This window comes from Phyllobates terribilis, unplaced genomic scaffold (assembly GCF_046119375.1).
Source record: "Phyllobates terribilis strain yellow unplaced genomic scaffold, ASM4611937v1 Scaffold_3__8_contigs__length_932513732, whole genome shotgun sequence".
Lineage (NCBI taxonomy): Eukaryota > Metazoa > Chordata > Amphibia > Anura > Dendrobatidae > Phyllobates > Phyllobates terribilis.
The window spans coordinates 918195622-918209451 of record NW_027362763.1 but is presented as its reverse complement, the minus strand read 5'-3'; the positions used below and the strand labels follow the sequence as shown (position 1 = coordinate 918209451).

The 13830-nt window shown below is 48.7% G+C and overlaps 1 protein-coding gene across 1 annotated transcript in view; it reads right to left on the bottom strand.

The window, feature by feature from the left end:
• The window catches only part of PSMB1 (proteasome 20S subunit beta 1), a 36383-nt gene extending 22759 nt beyond the window's left edge, over nt 1–13624 (bottom strand). Inside the window, exon 1 of the mRNA XM_073672807.1 lies at nt 13323–13624. Within this exon, the coding sequence (XP_073528908.1) occupies nt 13323–13609 (287 nt within the window). The 5' untranslated portion in view covers nt 13610–13624. The remainder of the gene's footprint in view (nt 1–13322) is intronic.
• Between the last annotated feature and the right edge of the window lie 206 nt (nt 13625–13830).

Sequence of the window (13830 nt, the reverse complement as noted above, 5' to 3'; positions counted from 1 at the left end):
TTGTTTTAATGATGGCGGAAGGTCTTCTGATCTTTAATCAATTGGATCTTTAAGATGATTTGAGGAATCCTCAAATGGAATGGAGGTCTTACTAGCAACTCTGGCCACCGGTATATCGATTTTTGGCATTTCTTTCAATGGTTTCTTCCAGGTCAAATAGGGAAGGCGGGCGTTAAAATCCCTGGGAATCACCAGCTTTTTCCCCGCAGCTTTCCATTCCTCCAGGATCATAGCAGTGATGTGCTTATTAAGCGGGAAGACCCTATTTCTGCAGACTCTTAGATTCCCAAACATCTAGTTCTGAACGGACAATCTTTCGCAGGTGTCCTCAATTTTCATGGTTCCCCTGACAGCCTGTAAGAGTGTATCTGTATTTTCCAAAGTATTTCTTCCTTTCTTCGGGTAATATAGGTGTAAGATTTTCATCTTTGCCCAGGTCGGGGTCAGAGTTATAGGATAAGTCCCCTTCCTCTGAACTTGAGTTTATTTCCCACCTGGGCTTTGGAGACTGAGGCAGGATAAGGGCAGAAACAGTATTCTGTACTTCCTCCCAAATTATTGCCCTTATGTCGGACAAGAATGTGGACTGCTCATCTTTAACTTAGATATGCATTCCGTACAAAGCTTCTTGCTGTAACTTTCCAGTAGCTTAATATTACAGGTGGCACATCTGTTAACCCTCTTTTTATTAGTTGAGGTAGATAAAGGACAAGGAAGCACCTAAACTACTTATAGAATAGTTTCGAACAAGGAAGGTAAGGTCCACATTTATTGAAAACCTTATTAACATGACCCGGGGATGGTTCTGTGGACTAAATGTCCAAACAGCCAGTGCTTTGACCCTCCATAGTAAGATACTCTGCTGGTAAAAGATGGTTCCCTTAGCAGATTTTAAATAGCCTTACTCACCTGGGTTTTAATCATCCGATTCGTCAGATCCTAGTAGCCCCATCTGCTGCTAATCAAATCCTTCAATAAGGTCCTGCGGTTCACGCGGGAATGCACGCCGCTCCGATGACTCGTCATATCCTGCGCCGTATGCGAAGAAGCACCACATTAGAGTTCAGATTTTGCTGGAATGGTTAGCTTGTGCCATGTCAAATTGGCAGAGCCCCTGAGGTGACGAAACAGCAGAACACCAACCCCCTCGATAAATGACGATTTACAAACTACACCTCTCAAATTCATCAAGGGGTGCAGTGAGCATGTTGACACCACGTCTGCCTTGCACAAATTCATACCATTGAGCGTTGAAGAAAAAATAATTACATTTTTACTGCCAAAATGCCATTTTTTTGCCCCAAATTTTTATAAGAGCAAAAAAAAAAAAAAAAACCTCTGTTTGTTGTGCAATTTCTCCTGACTGCGCCAATACCCTAGATGTAATCTGGAACTACTTTTGAGGCACAGATTAGAAAATGCCCCCCAAAAGTAACCCCATTTTACAAACTACACCTCTCAATGAATTCATCTAAAGGTGCAGTCATCAAATTGACACAACAGGTGTGTCACCGAAACTTACACCCTTAGGCAGTGAAGAAAATAGAATTAGACTTAACAGGTAATTCGGTTTCTAATAACCCACCACGACAGCATCACACCCTAATATAGAGACAGAGGACAAATAGCCCCTCCCACATCCTCTCTCCAGTGTTATTATAAAGGATCACAAGAGTATGAATGCTTCAAATTATAATTTTCACCCGATGCAAAGTAATGAAAGAAAATAACTGAGCAAGGGGAGGGAATTTGCTGTACTGTCGTGGTAGGTTATTAGAAATCGAATTACTGGTAAGTCTAATTCTATTTTATTCAATAACCCCCCATGACAGCACCACAGGAAGAAAACCGAAGACTAATGTTTAGGGAGGGGCAAAGTCTTGGAGAACTTTTCTCTCAAAGGCCAAATCTTTAAACAGACATTAAGTCTAGCCTGTAATTTTTGGAGAAGGTATGGACAGAGGAGAAGGTAGCACCTCTGCAGATCTGCTTGATGAAGTGCTGGCTTTCTAAGCCCAGGAGATCGACACTGCTCTAGTGGAGTGAGCGGTAAGTCTCTCTGGAGGAAAGAGGTTCCAGATCTGATAAAGCTTCGATAATTGCACTTTTGGTCTTCTGGCTGTAGTGATCGAAACCAGGAAGGCTGTCTTCCAGGACAGTTTGTCCAGATTTAATGATAATGGTTCGAATGGTGGAAGTGTCAGCCCTTTGAGGACAATATTAAAAGGTCCCATGAGGGGACTAGGTTGATCACTCTAGGACAGGGATATCAAACTCAAATACACAGGGGGAAAACAAAAAAAAAACTTGCAAAGTTGAGTGCCACTTTTTTTTTTTTTTTTTTTTTTTAAAAACCTTAATATTCGGTGGAGGACACAGGGGAGCATATGTAACAACTTTGCAGCCCCTACAGAGTAATTTTCCTCCTATTGAAGCCCCTAAAGTATGATGCCATTAAGTATGCCCCCCAAATACAGTATGACACCCCCTAGTGAATTCCTCCACAGTACTGTCCACACGTATGGTACAATTACCCCAACACAGTATGATGCCCCAACTGTGATCCCCATAAAGCCCTCACAAAGTATAATTGGCCCCACATACTCCTCCATGTTGCGTCGCAGGCCAAATCTAATCACGCTGAGGGTCAAATTTGGCCCAAAGGCCAGAGTTTGACATGTGTGCTCTAGGACAGACGGGAAGCCGCAGTACTCTTCAACCAACAATGGTCGGCCAGGCTATAATCAAAGTATGAACTTAAAGGGAACCTGTCACGTCCTAGTTGCTATGTACACTGTCCCTACAGCGTTGTTAGTGATGCAATGTGCATCACTAACTAGCTGTTTTCATGGAAATCGGTGGCAGAATAATGATGTTATAACGTTTTATATACTTTGTCTTACCTGCTCGCATTCAGTCATAGGGGTGTGATTCTCAGATTCAGTCATGGCGGTCGCCGCGTTCAGTCAGTGCTTGCGCCGCCCATGACATTTGAATACTGCTCCTGGCAAGCGCTAGGTTTGATGGGCACATGCGCTTTTGCACACGTCGGGCCGCTGGTCCTGCGCGTGCGCACGGAGGCTGTGTGATTACCAGCTTCAGTGCGCACGTGCTGTGATCTGTGGCTATCGGCGCGTGCGCAGTCAATGTATCTTGCGGTCACTGCATGCACAATGACCGCACGATACATTGACCGCACACGCGCCGGGAGCCACAAAGCGTGCGCACTGAAGCTGGTAATCACACAGCCTCAGTGAGCACACTCCAGACAGCGGCCCGACGTGTGCAAATGCGCATGCATCCCTCAAACCTAGCGCTTGCCAGGAGCAGTATTCAAATGTCATGGGGGCGGCGCAAGCACTGACTGAACGCGGCGACCGCCATGACTGAATCTGAGCAAGTAAGACAGTATATAAAACGTTATAACATTATACTACCACCGATTTTCATGAAAACAGCTTGTTAGTGATGCACACTGCATCACTAACAACCCTATGGGGGCAGTATATATAGCAACTAGGACGTGACAGGTTCCCTTTAATGCTGCCACCTTAACCTTGAGGGTGCTAGGTTGGAGACCCTTTTCCAGGGTTTCGTGCTGGAAATCTAGGATCTGAGTGATGTTTGGTCGGTCTGGAGGATCAGGCGCACACCATGACAAAATATTTTTTCCATATTTTATGAAATATGGCATTTGTCACCGGCTTTCTACTCTTCTGGAGAATTTGAATGACTATCCGAGAGGCCATTGGTTTTCAAAATTGCAAATTCAGAAGCCAGGTAGCCAGACAGACTTCAGGGTCTGGGTGGTAGATTAGACCCTGGTAAAGGAGGTCTGATTGGTGGAAGGATCAGGGGACCAGCTATACACAGGTTGCTTAGGGTGCCAAACCAGCATTTCTTTGGCCAGAGCAGTGCCATCAGAATTACCTTGGCCATTTCGGTTTTTATTTTTCTCTAGAGTCCTTGGTAGGGTCGAAACTGGAAGTAAGGCGTATGCCAATTTGAATCTCCACTGGTGGACAAACGAGTCTACGCCTAGACAGGTATCGTTGGGTCTCAAGGAGAAGTACCGATTTACTTTTGCGTTCTGGTGGCCTGGAAAAAGATCTACCTCTGAACAACCCTACCTTCTGGTTAGCATCTGGAAGACTTCTGAATTTAGACCCCATTCTCCTGGACAAATATCTCCCCTGCTCAGGAAATCGGCCTGGATGTTGACAGCCTCCTATGTGGAAAGCCGATAGGGAGAGAAGGTGCCAGGAGAATATTTTTGCCGAGACTGTTCTCAGATCTTCGTGTCTTGTGCTTCCCTGATGGCAGATGTGAGCGACTAGTCAAGTTGTCTGAGCAGACTTTTACGAGTGTGGTCCGAATCAATGATGTTGCCAATTTGAGTACTTTCTCTACCGCCTTCAGCACCCTGAAATTGGAGGATTGTTGGCTGATATCTCTTGACCAGAAAACCTGGAAGGAAGGTTGGGAGACCATAGCTCCCCATCCTCTTTTGCTGGCATCTACTTTTATAGTTACTAGAGGGTCCTGCATCCAGGGAACAGCTCTCTTTAGGCTCCCTGAACTGAGCCACCAGGATAGAGGCTTTTACCAGAGAAGCAACTGGAATTTTTCTGTCTAGGGATTCTGGGGACCCATACCAATTTGCAAGAACATAGGTCTGCAAGATTCTGGTGTGCTTGGGCCCAGGTTACTGCTTGGATGCAAGAGGTCATGGAGCCGAGGACTAAAATAGTGAACCTCACCGACAAATTTTTATCTTCGCAGCAAGGCTATCCTTGATCTTAGCTGGATCTGTTTTTCTTTGGGTAAGAAGGATGTTTGTCTGTCAGAATCCAGCCTAACACCAAGGAATGTATTTGGCTTGGAGGGAACCATGTCTGATTTTTCGATGGTTCACCAGCCATCCCAGGGATGTTAGAATCTGTGTCCTTGTTTGTAGATGTTCATGAAGTAACTGAATAGAGGAAGTCATAAGCAGGAAATAGTCGAGATATGGTATTATACAAATATTTTCTCTCTGAATGCAAGCCATGACTTCTGCCATAATCTTTGTGAAGATTGGCGGCACCAATGATATTCCGAATGGTAGAACATTGAATTGATAATGCACTACTTGTCTTCCCTGGGCAGCAGTGAACCTCAAGAATTTCAGATAGGTTGAGTGAATGGGGACATGATAATACATGTCCTGTAAATAGATTGTTGCCATGGCGAAGTCTTGTCTTATCTGATTGACTCCATCTCAAATCTCCTGCATACCATGTACTGGTTCAGGGGTTTCAAAAGTTATTATAATCCTGTTGACCCAGCTTGTTTGTTTTTTTAATAAGAAAAAGTCAGGAGTAGTGTCCTACCAAAAAAGGGAGATTAACCCTGAGAATAGCAAGCCTTTTAGGCCAGAGATCAAAAAGTCTTGAAGCTTTGGAAAGGAGAGGTGGGTTATCTTCACTCTCTGTGGAGGATAGGATGAGAATTCTATTTTTACCCCTTCCTTGACCGATTTCAAAGTCCATGGGTTTGTACACATCTTGCACCATTAGGGGAGGAATTTTGAAATGCAACCCCTTACTTTTTTGGCATCATGGTTTGTTTTGACATTGACCTTGGGAGAGAAATAAATTTCTGCCCTGCCCTCCTTTTGGGCAGCTCCACCTGCCCAACTTTCCTTTTCCTCTGTACTGAAGTGGTTGGTCCTGAGAAGGTCAAAAGGATATCTTTCTGGCTCAGGCAGAGATTTTCTCTTGTCTGAGGCTCTATCTAATAGGTTGTCAAGAGCTGGTCCAAACATACACTTTCCCTTAAAAGGGAATAGAACAAAGCTTCATATTCGAAGTCACATCACCACGCCATGATTTTAACTAGAGCGCAAGTCTCACAGAAGTCGACAAAACTGACGATCTTCACGCTACCCTTACAGATTCTGCCGATGCGTCTGACAGAAAACCCATGGCTTTCTGGAGGAGAGGCAAGGATACTAGAATATCTTCTCTGGGAGTGCTTGTAGAAAGAATGTTTTGCTGGCTTGTTAAGCGAGAACAACGATTGTGCTCTGCACATGGTGACACCATTCGTATTCAGCAGGGCTACTAAAGTCTCCCAGGATCTTCTTAGAGGGCCGTCCATCTTGCGTTCTAGAGGATCCTTCAGCTGGGAGGAATCCTCAAATGGCAAGTTTGTCTATTTTTCAGTACTTCAGACCAGCTTTTCGCAGTATCCTCATCCACTGGAAACCTGTCTCTTAGCTCGGCTGGAATACTCAGCCTCCTCTCTGGGGATTCCCATTCATCCAAGATTAGGTCCTGGATATTCTTGTGTATGGGAAATATTTTCTTGAACAATACAGGTATTTTAATCTTCTTCAACCTCCATAGTTTTCCTCACTGCCATAAGGAGTTCCTCCACATCCTCGGAAGAAAAATAGTTTCAATCCTGAACAGCTTCCGGGGCTGGGCTTAGTTTGCCTTCCTCTAGAAGTTCTTCTGGTATGGACATCTCTTCCTGAGAGTCCGAGTCCCTTTCTTCTTCCAGGCTAATCTTTCTTTTCTTAGCTGCTGGAGGGATACTGGGAGTGGAAGTGGATTGGGAAAAAGAGGCCAGGGAAGACTGGATTTCCTGGCGACCTACCCCCTTGATTTCCTCCATTAAGGAAGGTTGTTCATCGTTAATTTTTTCAGTGCATTCCAGGCATAGAGGTTTGTTTTCTATGGGAGGATATCAGTTTTTTTGTACAAATTGCACATTTGCAACTCAAGGTTTTAGATCTGCTCCTTGGTGCAGGCTCCTTGTCCCCCTAAAAAAAGAGGGGAGAAAGAAAATAATGCTATCATACACAATAACCTGCACCATGGAGAAGGACCCCCAATGCCAGACAACTTACTGGGCTCTGCAGACGCGGCATGGGAAGAACCATAACTCTCCATGTAAATCACAACAAGATTGGTCCTACCTTAGGGTGTCTTCTGTCCGGGGCTCTTATATAGGCGACCAGACCCAGCGCATTCCTCTTCATTAGAGGGACTTCTCCCCCAATGTCCAGCTGTAAGAGCAAGGGGTGGATGGCCCATGCAATCAATCATCGGTGGTCATCTCCGCCGTAATTTCTCCCTTCCGGTGTATCTGAGCCGCTGCATTCCAGTGTGGAACGCAAAGCTGGAAGCGACATCATAAAAAGACTACCGGAGACTAACATTACTTCTGGTGACCGGGCCCACGTCGCATGCGCTTCAGAGCGGGACAAGCCAGAAGAGCAGAGGAGCCCGATGTCCTATGCTGTCCCAGACCCGACAAGGATCGTGAAGGTGGGGGAGTGGGGGGTTTGGGAGGGAAGAGAGATTGAGCTATCCAGCCTGAGAGGCCTACAGCCCGAAGAACCCACCAGACTTTACCCGAAGGTGCAGACTGGAAGGGGAGTCTTGAGTACTTTAGGAGACAGGAGCAGCGTTGGAGAGGAAAGGCAAGCCCAGTTGATCTCCGCTGCCCGGCTATAGATAGTCTTAACCTAGTGTTTGCCGCTGGCACAGAGCACCACAGGATGACCACTTCATCCCAATAGGGATAGGAAAAAACACTGTAGAGAGGTTGTGGGAGGTGCTATTTGACCTAAGTGTTTCCTGTACCTATTAGGGTGGGGTGACATCTTCCTGTGGTGTCAAGGAGAAAAAGGGATTACATTTTACCAGAAAAATTTTCTTAAAGACCAAATTTTATATTTTCACATGGGAAAAAATGTCACCAAAATTTGTCACAATTTCTGATGAACGTGGAACTACCCCAAAGTGTGGCTGTACAGTACTGCTTAGCCACAGAGCAAGATTCTGAATGGAAGGAGCACCATTTGCCTCCTGGTGCGCAGATTTTTTCTAGAATAGTTTGCAGACTCCATATAAAGAGCCCGCAAGTGCTAGAAGAACAGAATACCTTGATAAAGTCCTTGAAGGGTGTAGTATCCAAGATGGGGTCATTTTTTTTTGGGGGGGGGGGTTCAGTGTTTAGACACATCAGGGGCCCTCCAAACGCGACATGGCGTCCGCCCTAGATACCAGCCAATTTTGAGTTAAAAAACGGTGCTCCTTCCCTTCCGAGCCCTGACATGCGCCCAAACAGTGGTTTTCCCCCACATATGGGGTATCGGCATACTCAGGAGGAATTGAACCACAAATTTTGTGGTCCATTTTATCGTTACCCTTGTGAAAATAAAAAATTGGGGTCTGAAGTAAAATTTTTGTGAAAAAAAAAAAAGTTTATTTTTTCCTTCCACATTCCATTAATTCCTGTGAAGCACCTGAATGGCTAAAAAAAAACTTCTTGAATGTGGTTCTGAGCATCTTGAGAGGTGCAGTTTATAGAAGTGTCACTTTTGCATATTTTCAGTCATATAGACCCCCTCAAAGTCACTTCAAATGTGATGTGGTCCCCAAGTAATGGTTTTGTTAATTTTGTTGGAAAAATGAGAAATCACTGATTAAACTTTTAACCCTTATAACTTTCCAACAACAAAAAAAAGTGAGTTGCAAACCTTATGCAGATGTAAAGTAGACATGTGGGAAATGTTATTTATGAACTATTTTGTGTGACATATCTCTCTGATTTAAGGGCATAAGAATCCAAAGTTTAAAAATTGCAAAACTTACACCAAATGTACGTTTTTTTCTCAAATAAACGATACACAAACGCAAGTCGCATCGAAGAAATTTTACCACCATCATAAAGTATAATATGTTACGGAAAAAAACAAGCTCAGAATCAGTGGGCTCCGTTGATGCGTTCCAGAAAAATTTGGCCTGGTCATTAAGGACATGATTGGCTCCATTGCTAAGGGATTAACTCCATAAGCTGAATTGAACATAGGTGAGCTGGACTTCTTGTTACAATTGAGGACAGTAGCAGTATGGAGTCCTGGGGAGATGGCAGGTTGTGCACTGCGCTAAGAACTGGGACGTCTGTATACAGAGGACAGGAGCAGTATGGAGTCCTGGGGAGATGGCAGCAGGCTGTGCACTGAGCTAAGAGCTGGGATGTCCGTATACTGAGGACAGGAGCAGTATGGAGTCCTGGGGAGATGGCAGCAGGCTGTGCACTGAGCTAAGAGCTGGGACGTCCGTATACTGAGGACAGGAGCAGTATGGAGTCCTGGGGAGATGGCAGCAGGCTGTGCACTGAGCTAAGAGCTGGGACGTCCGTATACTGAGGACAGGAGCAGTATGGAGTCCTGGGGAGATGGCAGCAGGCTGTGCACTGAGCTAAGAGCTGGGACGTGTGTATACTGAGGACAGGAGCAGTATGGAGTCCTGGGGAGATGGCAGCAGGTTGTGCACTGAGCTAAGAGCTGGGACATCCGTATACTGAGGACAGGAGCAGTATGGAGTCCTGGGGAGATGGCAGCAGGCTGTGCACTGAGCTAAGAGCTGGGACGTCCGTATACTGAGGACAGGAGCAGTATGGAGTCCTGGGGAGATGGCAGCAGGCTGTGCACTGAGCTAAGAGCTGGGATGTCCGTATACTGAGGACAGGAGCAGTATGGAGTCCTGGGGAGATGGCAGCAGGCTGTGCACTGAGCTAAGAGCTGGGATGTCCGTATACTGAGGACAGGAGCAGTATGGAGTCCTGGGGAGATGGCAGCAGGCTGTGCACTGAGCTGGGACATCTGTATACTGAGGACAGGAGCAGTATGGAGTCCTGGGGAGATGGCAGCAGGCTGTGCACTGAGCTAAAAGCTGGGACGTCCGTATACTGAGGACAGGAGCAGTATGGAGTCCAGGGGAGATGGCAGCAGGCTGTGCACTGAGCTAAGAGCTGGGACGTCCGTATACTGAGGACAGGAGCAGTATGGAGTCCTGGGGAGATGGCAGCAGGCTGTGCACTGAGCTAAGAGCTGGGACGTCTGTATACTGAGGACAGGAGCAGTATGGAGTCCTGGGGAGATGGCAGCAGGCTGTGCACTGAGCTAAGAGCTGGGACATCCGTATACTGAGGACAGGAGCAGTATGGAGTCCTGGGGAGATGACAGCAGGCTGTGCACTGAGCTAAGAGCTGGGACATCTGTATACTGAGGACAGGAGCAGTATGGAGTCCTGGGGAGATGACAGCAGGCTGTGCACTGAGCTAAGAGCTTGAACGTCTGTATACTGAGGACAGGAGCAGTATGGAGTCCTGGGGAGATGGCAGCAGGCTGTGCACTGAGCTAAGAGCTGGGACATCCGTATACTGAGGACAGGAGCAGTATGGAATCCTGGGGAGATGGCAGCAGGCTGTGCACTGAGCTAAGAGCTGGGACGTCTGTATACTGAGGACAGGAGCAGTATGGAGTCCTGGGGAGATGGCAGCAGGCTGTGCACTGAGCTAAGAGCTGGGACGTCTGTATACTGAGGACAGGAGCAGTGTGGAGTCCTGGGGAGATGGCAGCAGGCTGTGCACTGAGCTAAGTGCTGGGACGTGTGTATACTCAGGACAGGAGCAGTATGGAGTCCTGGGGAGATGGCAGCAGGCTGTGCACTGAGCTAAGAGCTGGGACGTGTGTATACTGAGGACAGGAGCAGTATGGAGTCCTGGGGAGATGACAGCAGGCTGTGCACTGAGCTAAGAGCTGGGACGTGTGTATACTGAGGACAGGAGCAGTATGGAGTCCTGGGGAGATGACAGCAGGCTGTGCACTGAGCTAAGAGCTGGGACGTGTGTATACTGAGGACAGGAGCAGTATGGAGTCCTGGGGAGATGACAGCAGGCTGTGCACTGAGCTAAGAGCTGGGACGTGTGTATACTGAGGACAGGAGCAGTATGGAGTCCTGGGGAGATGACAGCAGGCTGTGCACTGAGCTAAGAGCTGGGACATCCGTATACTGAGGACAGGAGCAGTATGGAGTCCTGGGGAGATGGCAGCAGGCTGTGCACTGAGCTAAGAGCTGGGACGTCTGTATACTGAGGACAGGAGCAGTATGGAGTCCTGGGGAGATGGCAGCAGGCTGTGCACTGAGCTAAGAGCTGGGACATCCGTATACTGAGGACAGGAGCAGTATGGAGTCCTGGGGAGATGGCAGCAGGCTGTGCACTGAGCTAAGAGCTGGGACGTCTGTATACTGAGGACAGGAGCAGTATGGAGTCCTGGGGAGATGGCAGCAGGCTGTGCACTGAGCTAAGAGCTGGGACGTCTGTATACTGAGGACAGGAGCAGTATGGAGTCCTGGGGAGATGGCAGCAGGCTGTGCACTGAGCTAAGAGCTGGGACGTCTGTATACTGAGGACAGGAGCAGTATGGAGTCCTGGGGAGATGGCAGCAGGCTGTGCACTGAGCTAAGAGCTGGGACGTCTGTATACTGAGGACAGGAGCAGTATGGAGTCCTGGGGAGATGGCAGCAGGCTGTGCACTGAGCTAAGAGCTGGGACGTCTGTATACTGAGGACAGGAGCAGTATGGAGTCCTGGGGAGATGGCAGCAGGCTGTACACTGAGCTAAGTGCTGGGACGTCCGTATACTGAGGACAGGAGCAGTATGGAGTCCTGGGGAGATGGCAGCAGGCTGTGCACTGAGCTAAGAGCTGGGACATCCGTATACTGAGGACAGGAGCAGTATGGAGTCCTGGGGAGATGGCAGCAGGCTGTACACTGAGCTAAGTGCTGGGACGTGTGTATACTGAGGACAGGAGCAGTATGGAGTCCTGGGGAGATGGCAGCAGGCTGTGCACTGAGCTGGGACATCCGTATACTGAGGACAGGAGCAGTATGGAGTCCTGGGGAGATGGCAGCAGGCTGTACACTGAGCTAAGTGCTGGGACATCCGTATACTGAGGACAGGAGCAGTATGGAGTCCTGGGGAGATGGCAGCAGGCTGTACACTGAGCTAAGTGCTGGGACATCCGTATACTGAGGACAGGAGCAGTATGGAGTCCTGGGGAGATGGCAGCAGGCTGTGCACGGAGCTAAGAGCTGGGACATCCGTATACTGAGGACAGGAGCAGTATGGAGTCCTGGGGAGATGGCAGCAGGCTGTGCACTGAGCTAAGTGCTGGGACATCTGTATACTGAGGACAGGAGCAGTATGGAGTCCTGGGGAGATGGCAGCAGGCTGTGCACTGAGCTGGGACATCCGTATACTGAGGACAGGAGCAGTATGGAGTCCTGGGGAGATGGCAGCAGGCTGTGCACTGAGCTGGGACATCCGTATACTGAGGACAGGAGCAGTACGGAGTCCTGGGGAGATGGCAGCAGGCTGTACACTGAGTTAAGTGCTGGGACATCCGTATACTGAGGACAGGAGCAGTATGGAGTCCTGGGGAGATGGCAGCAGGCTGTACACTGAGCTAAGTGCTGGGACATCCGTATACTGAGGACAGGAGCAGTATGGAGTCCTGGGGAGATGGCAGCAGGCTGTACACTGAGCTAAGTGCTGGGACATCCGTATACTGAGGACAGGAGCAGTATGGAGTCCTGGGGAGATGGCAGCAGGCTGTACACTGAGCTAAGTGCTGGGACATCCGTATACTGAGGACAGGAGCAGTATGGAGTCCTGGGGAGATGGCAGCAGGCTGTGCACTGAGCTAAGTGCTGGGACATCCGTATACTGAGGACAGGAGCAGTATGGAGTCCTGGGGAGATGGCAGCAGGCTGTGCACTGAGCTAAGAGCTGGGACGTCTGTATACTGAGGACAGGAGCAGTATGGAGTCCTGGGGAGATGGCAGCAGGCTGTGCAATGAGCTAAGAGCTGGGACGTCTGTATACTGAGGACAGGAGCAGTATGGAGTCCTGGGGAGATGGCAGCAGGCTGTGCACTGGGCTAAGAGCTGGGACGTCTGTATACTGAGGACAGGAGCAGTATGGAGTCCTGGGGAGATGGCAGCAGGCTGTGCAATGAGCTAAGAGCTGGGACGTCTGTATACTGAGGACAGGAGCAGTATGGAGTCCTGGGGAGATGGCAGCAGGCTGTGCACTGGGCTAAGAGCTGGGACGTCTGTATACTGAGGACAGGAGCAGTATGGAGTCTTGGGGAGATGGCAGCAGGCTGTGCACTGAGCTAAGAACTGGGACGTCTGTATACTGAGGACAGGAGCAGTATGGAGTCCTGGGGAGATGGCAGCAGGCTGTGCACTGAGCTGGGACGTCTGTATACTGAGGACAGGAGCAGTATGGAGTCTATATTAATGGAGTCCTAACGCTCCGAAAAGTGAAAGTGAAAGGAAATCGACGAGCTGGTAAACATGCATGTCCCTTACAATGCCCACTCATTTCACCACCTCGTCCGTTCACACGCTGCTCTGGCACAAGGAAGCCGGGTGGTCCGGGCACCGTGGCAGAGTACTTGTCAGCATCCTTACCCTCCGTTGAATGTGTAGGGGTTGAAGCGCTGCTCCACAGCCCCGGCGTAGTGGTACTCCATGGCCTTGTACGGCTTTTGGTCAGGACGTGCGCTGCTGGCCATATACATGTCGTACACACAGGACTGTCTCAGCGACTCTGCTGTATCACTATGCAGATGGCGACAATAGCGCTTCCGGTTTCCGGCTTCTAATTTCTGGTAGAGTGTTCCCGACAGCCAAGTCCCGCCCACCGCGTCACCCGTGGAGATTGTCACCGCGTAGGGAGGGTGTTGCCTTTCTGGCATGGTCGGTCCGGCAGCTTGCACTGTAGAGTGATAGGATTGCAGCCCTATGGATCCACAGTTCTTCTCTCCTGGTCGCCCATGTCAGACACCAGCAATGGCCTGATAACCAAACAGTGCAAGAGCTGAGGAAAGCATGGACGCTCATTATTTAACTTAAAGGGAACCTGTCACGTCTTAGCTGCCCTCTAGACTGCTCCCATAGCATTGTTAGTGATGCAATG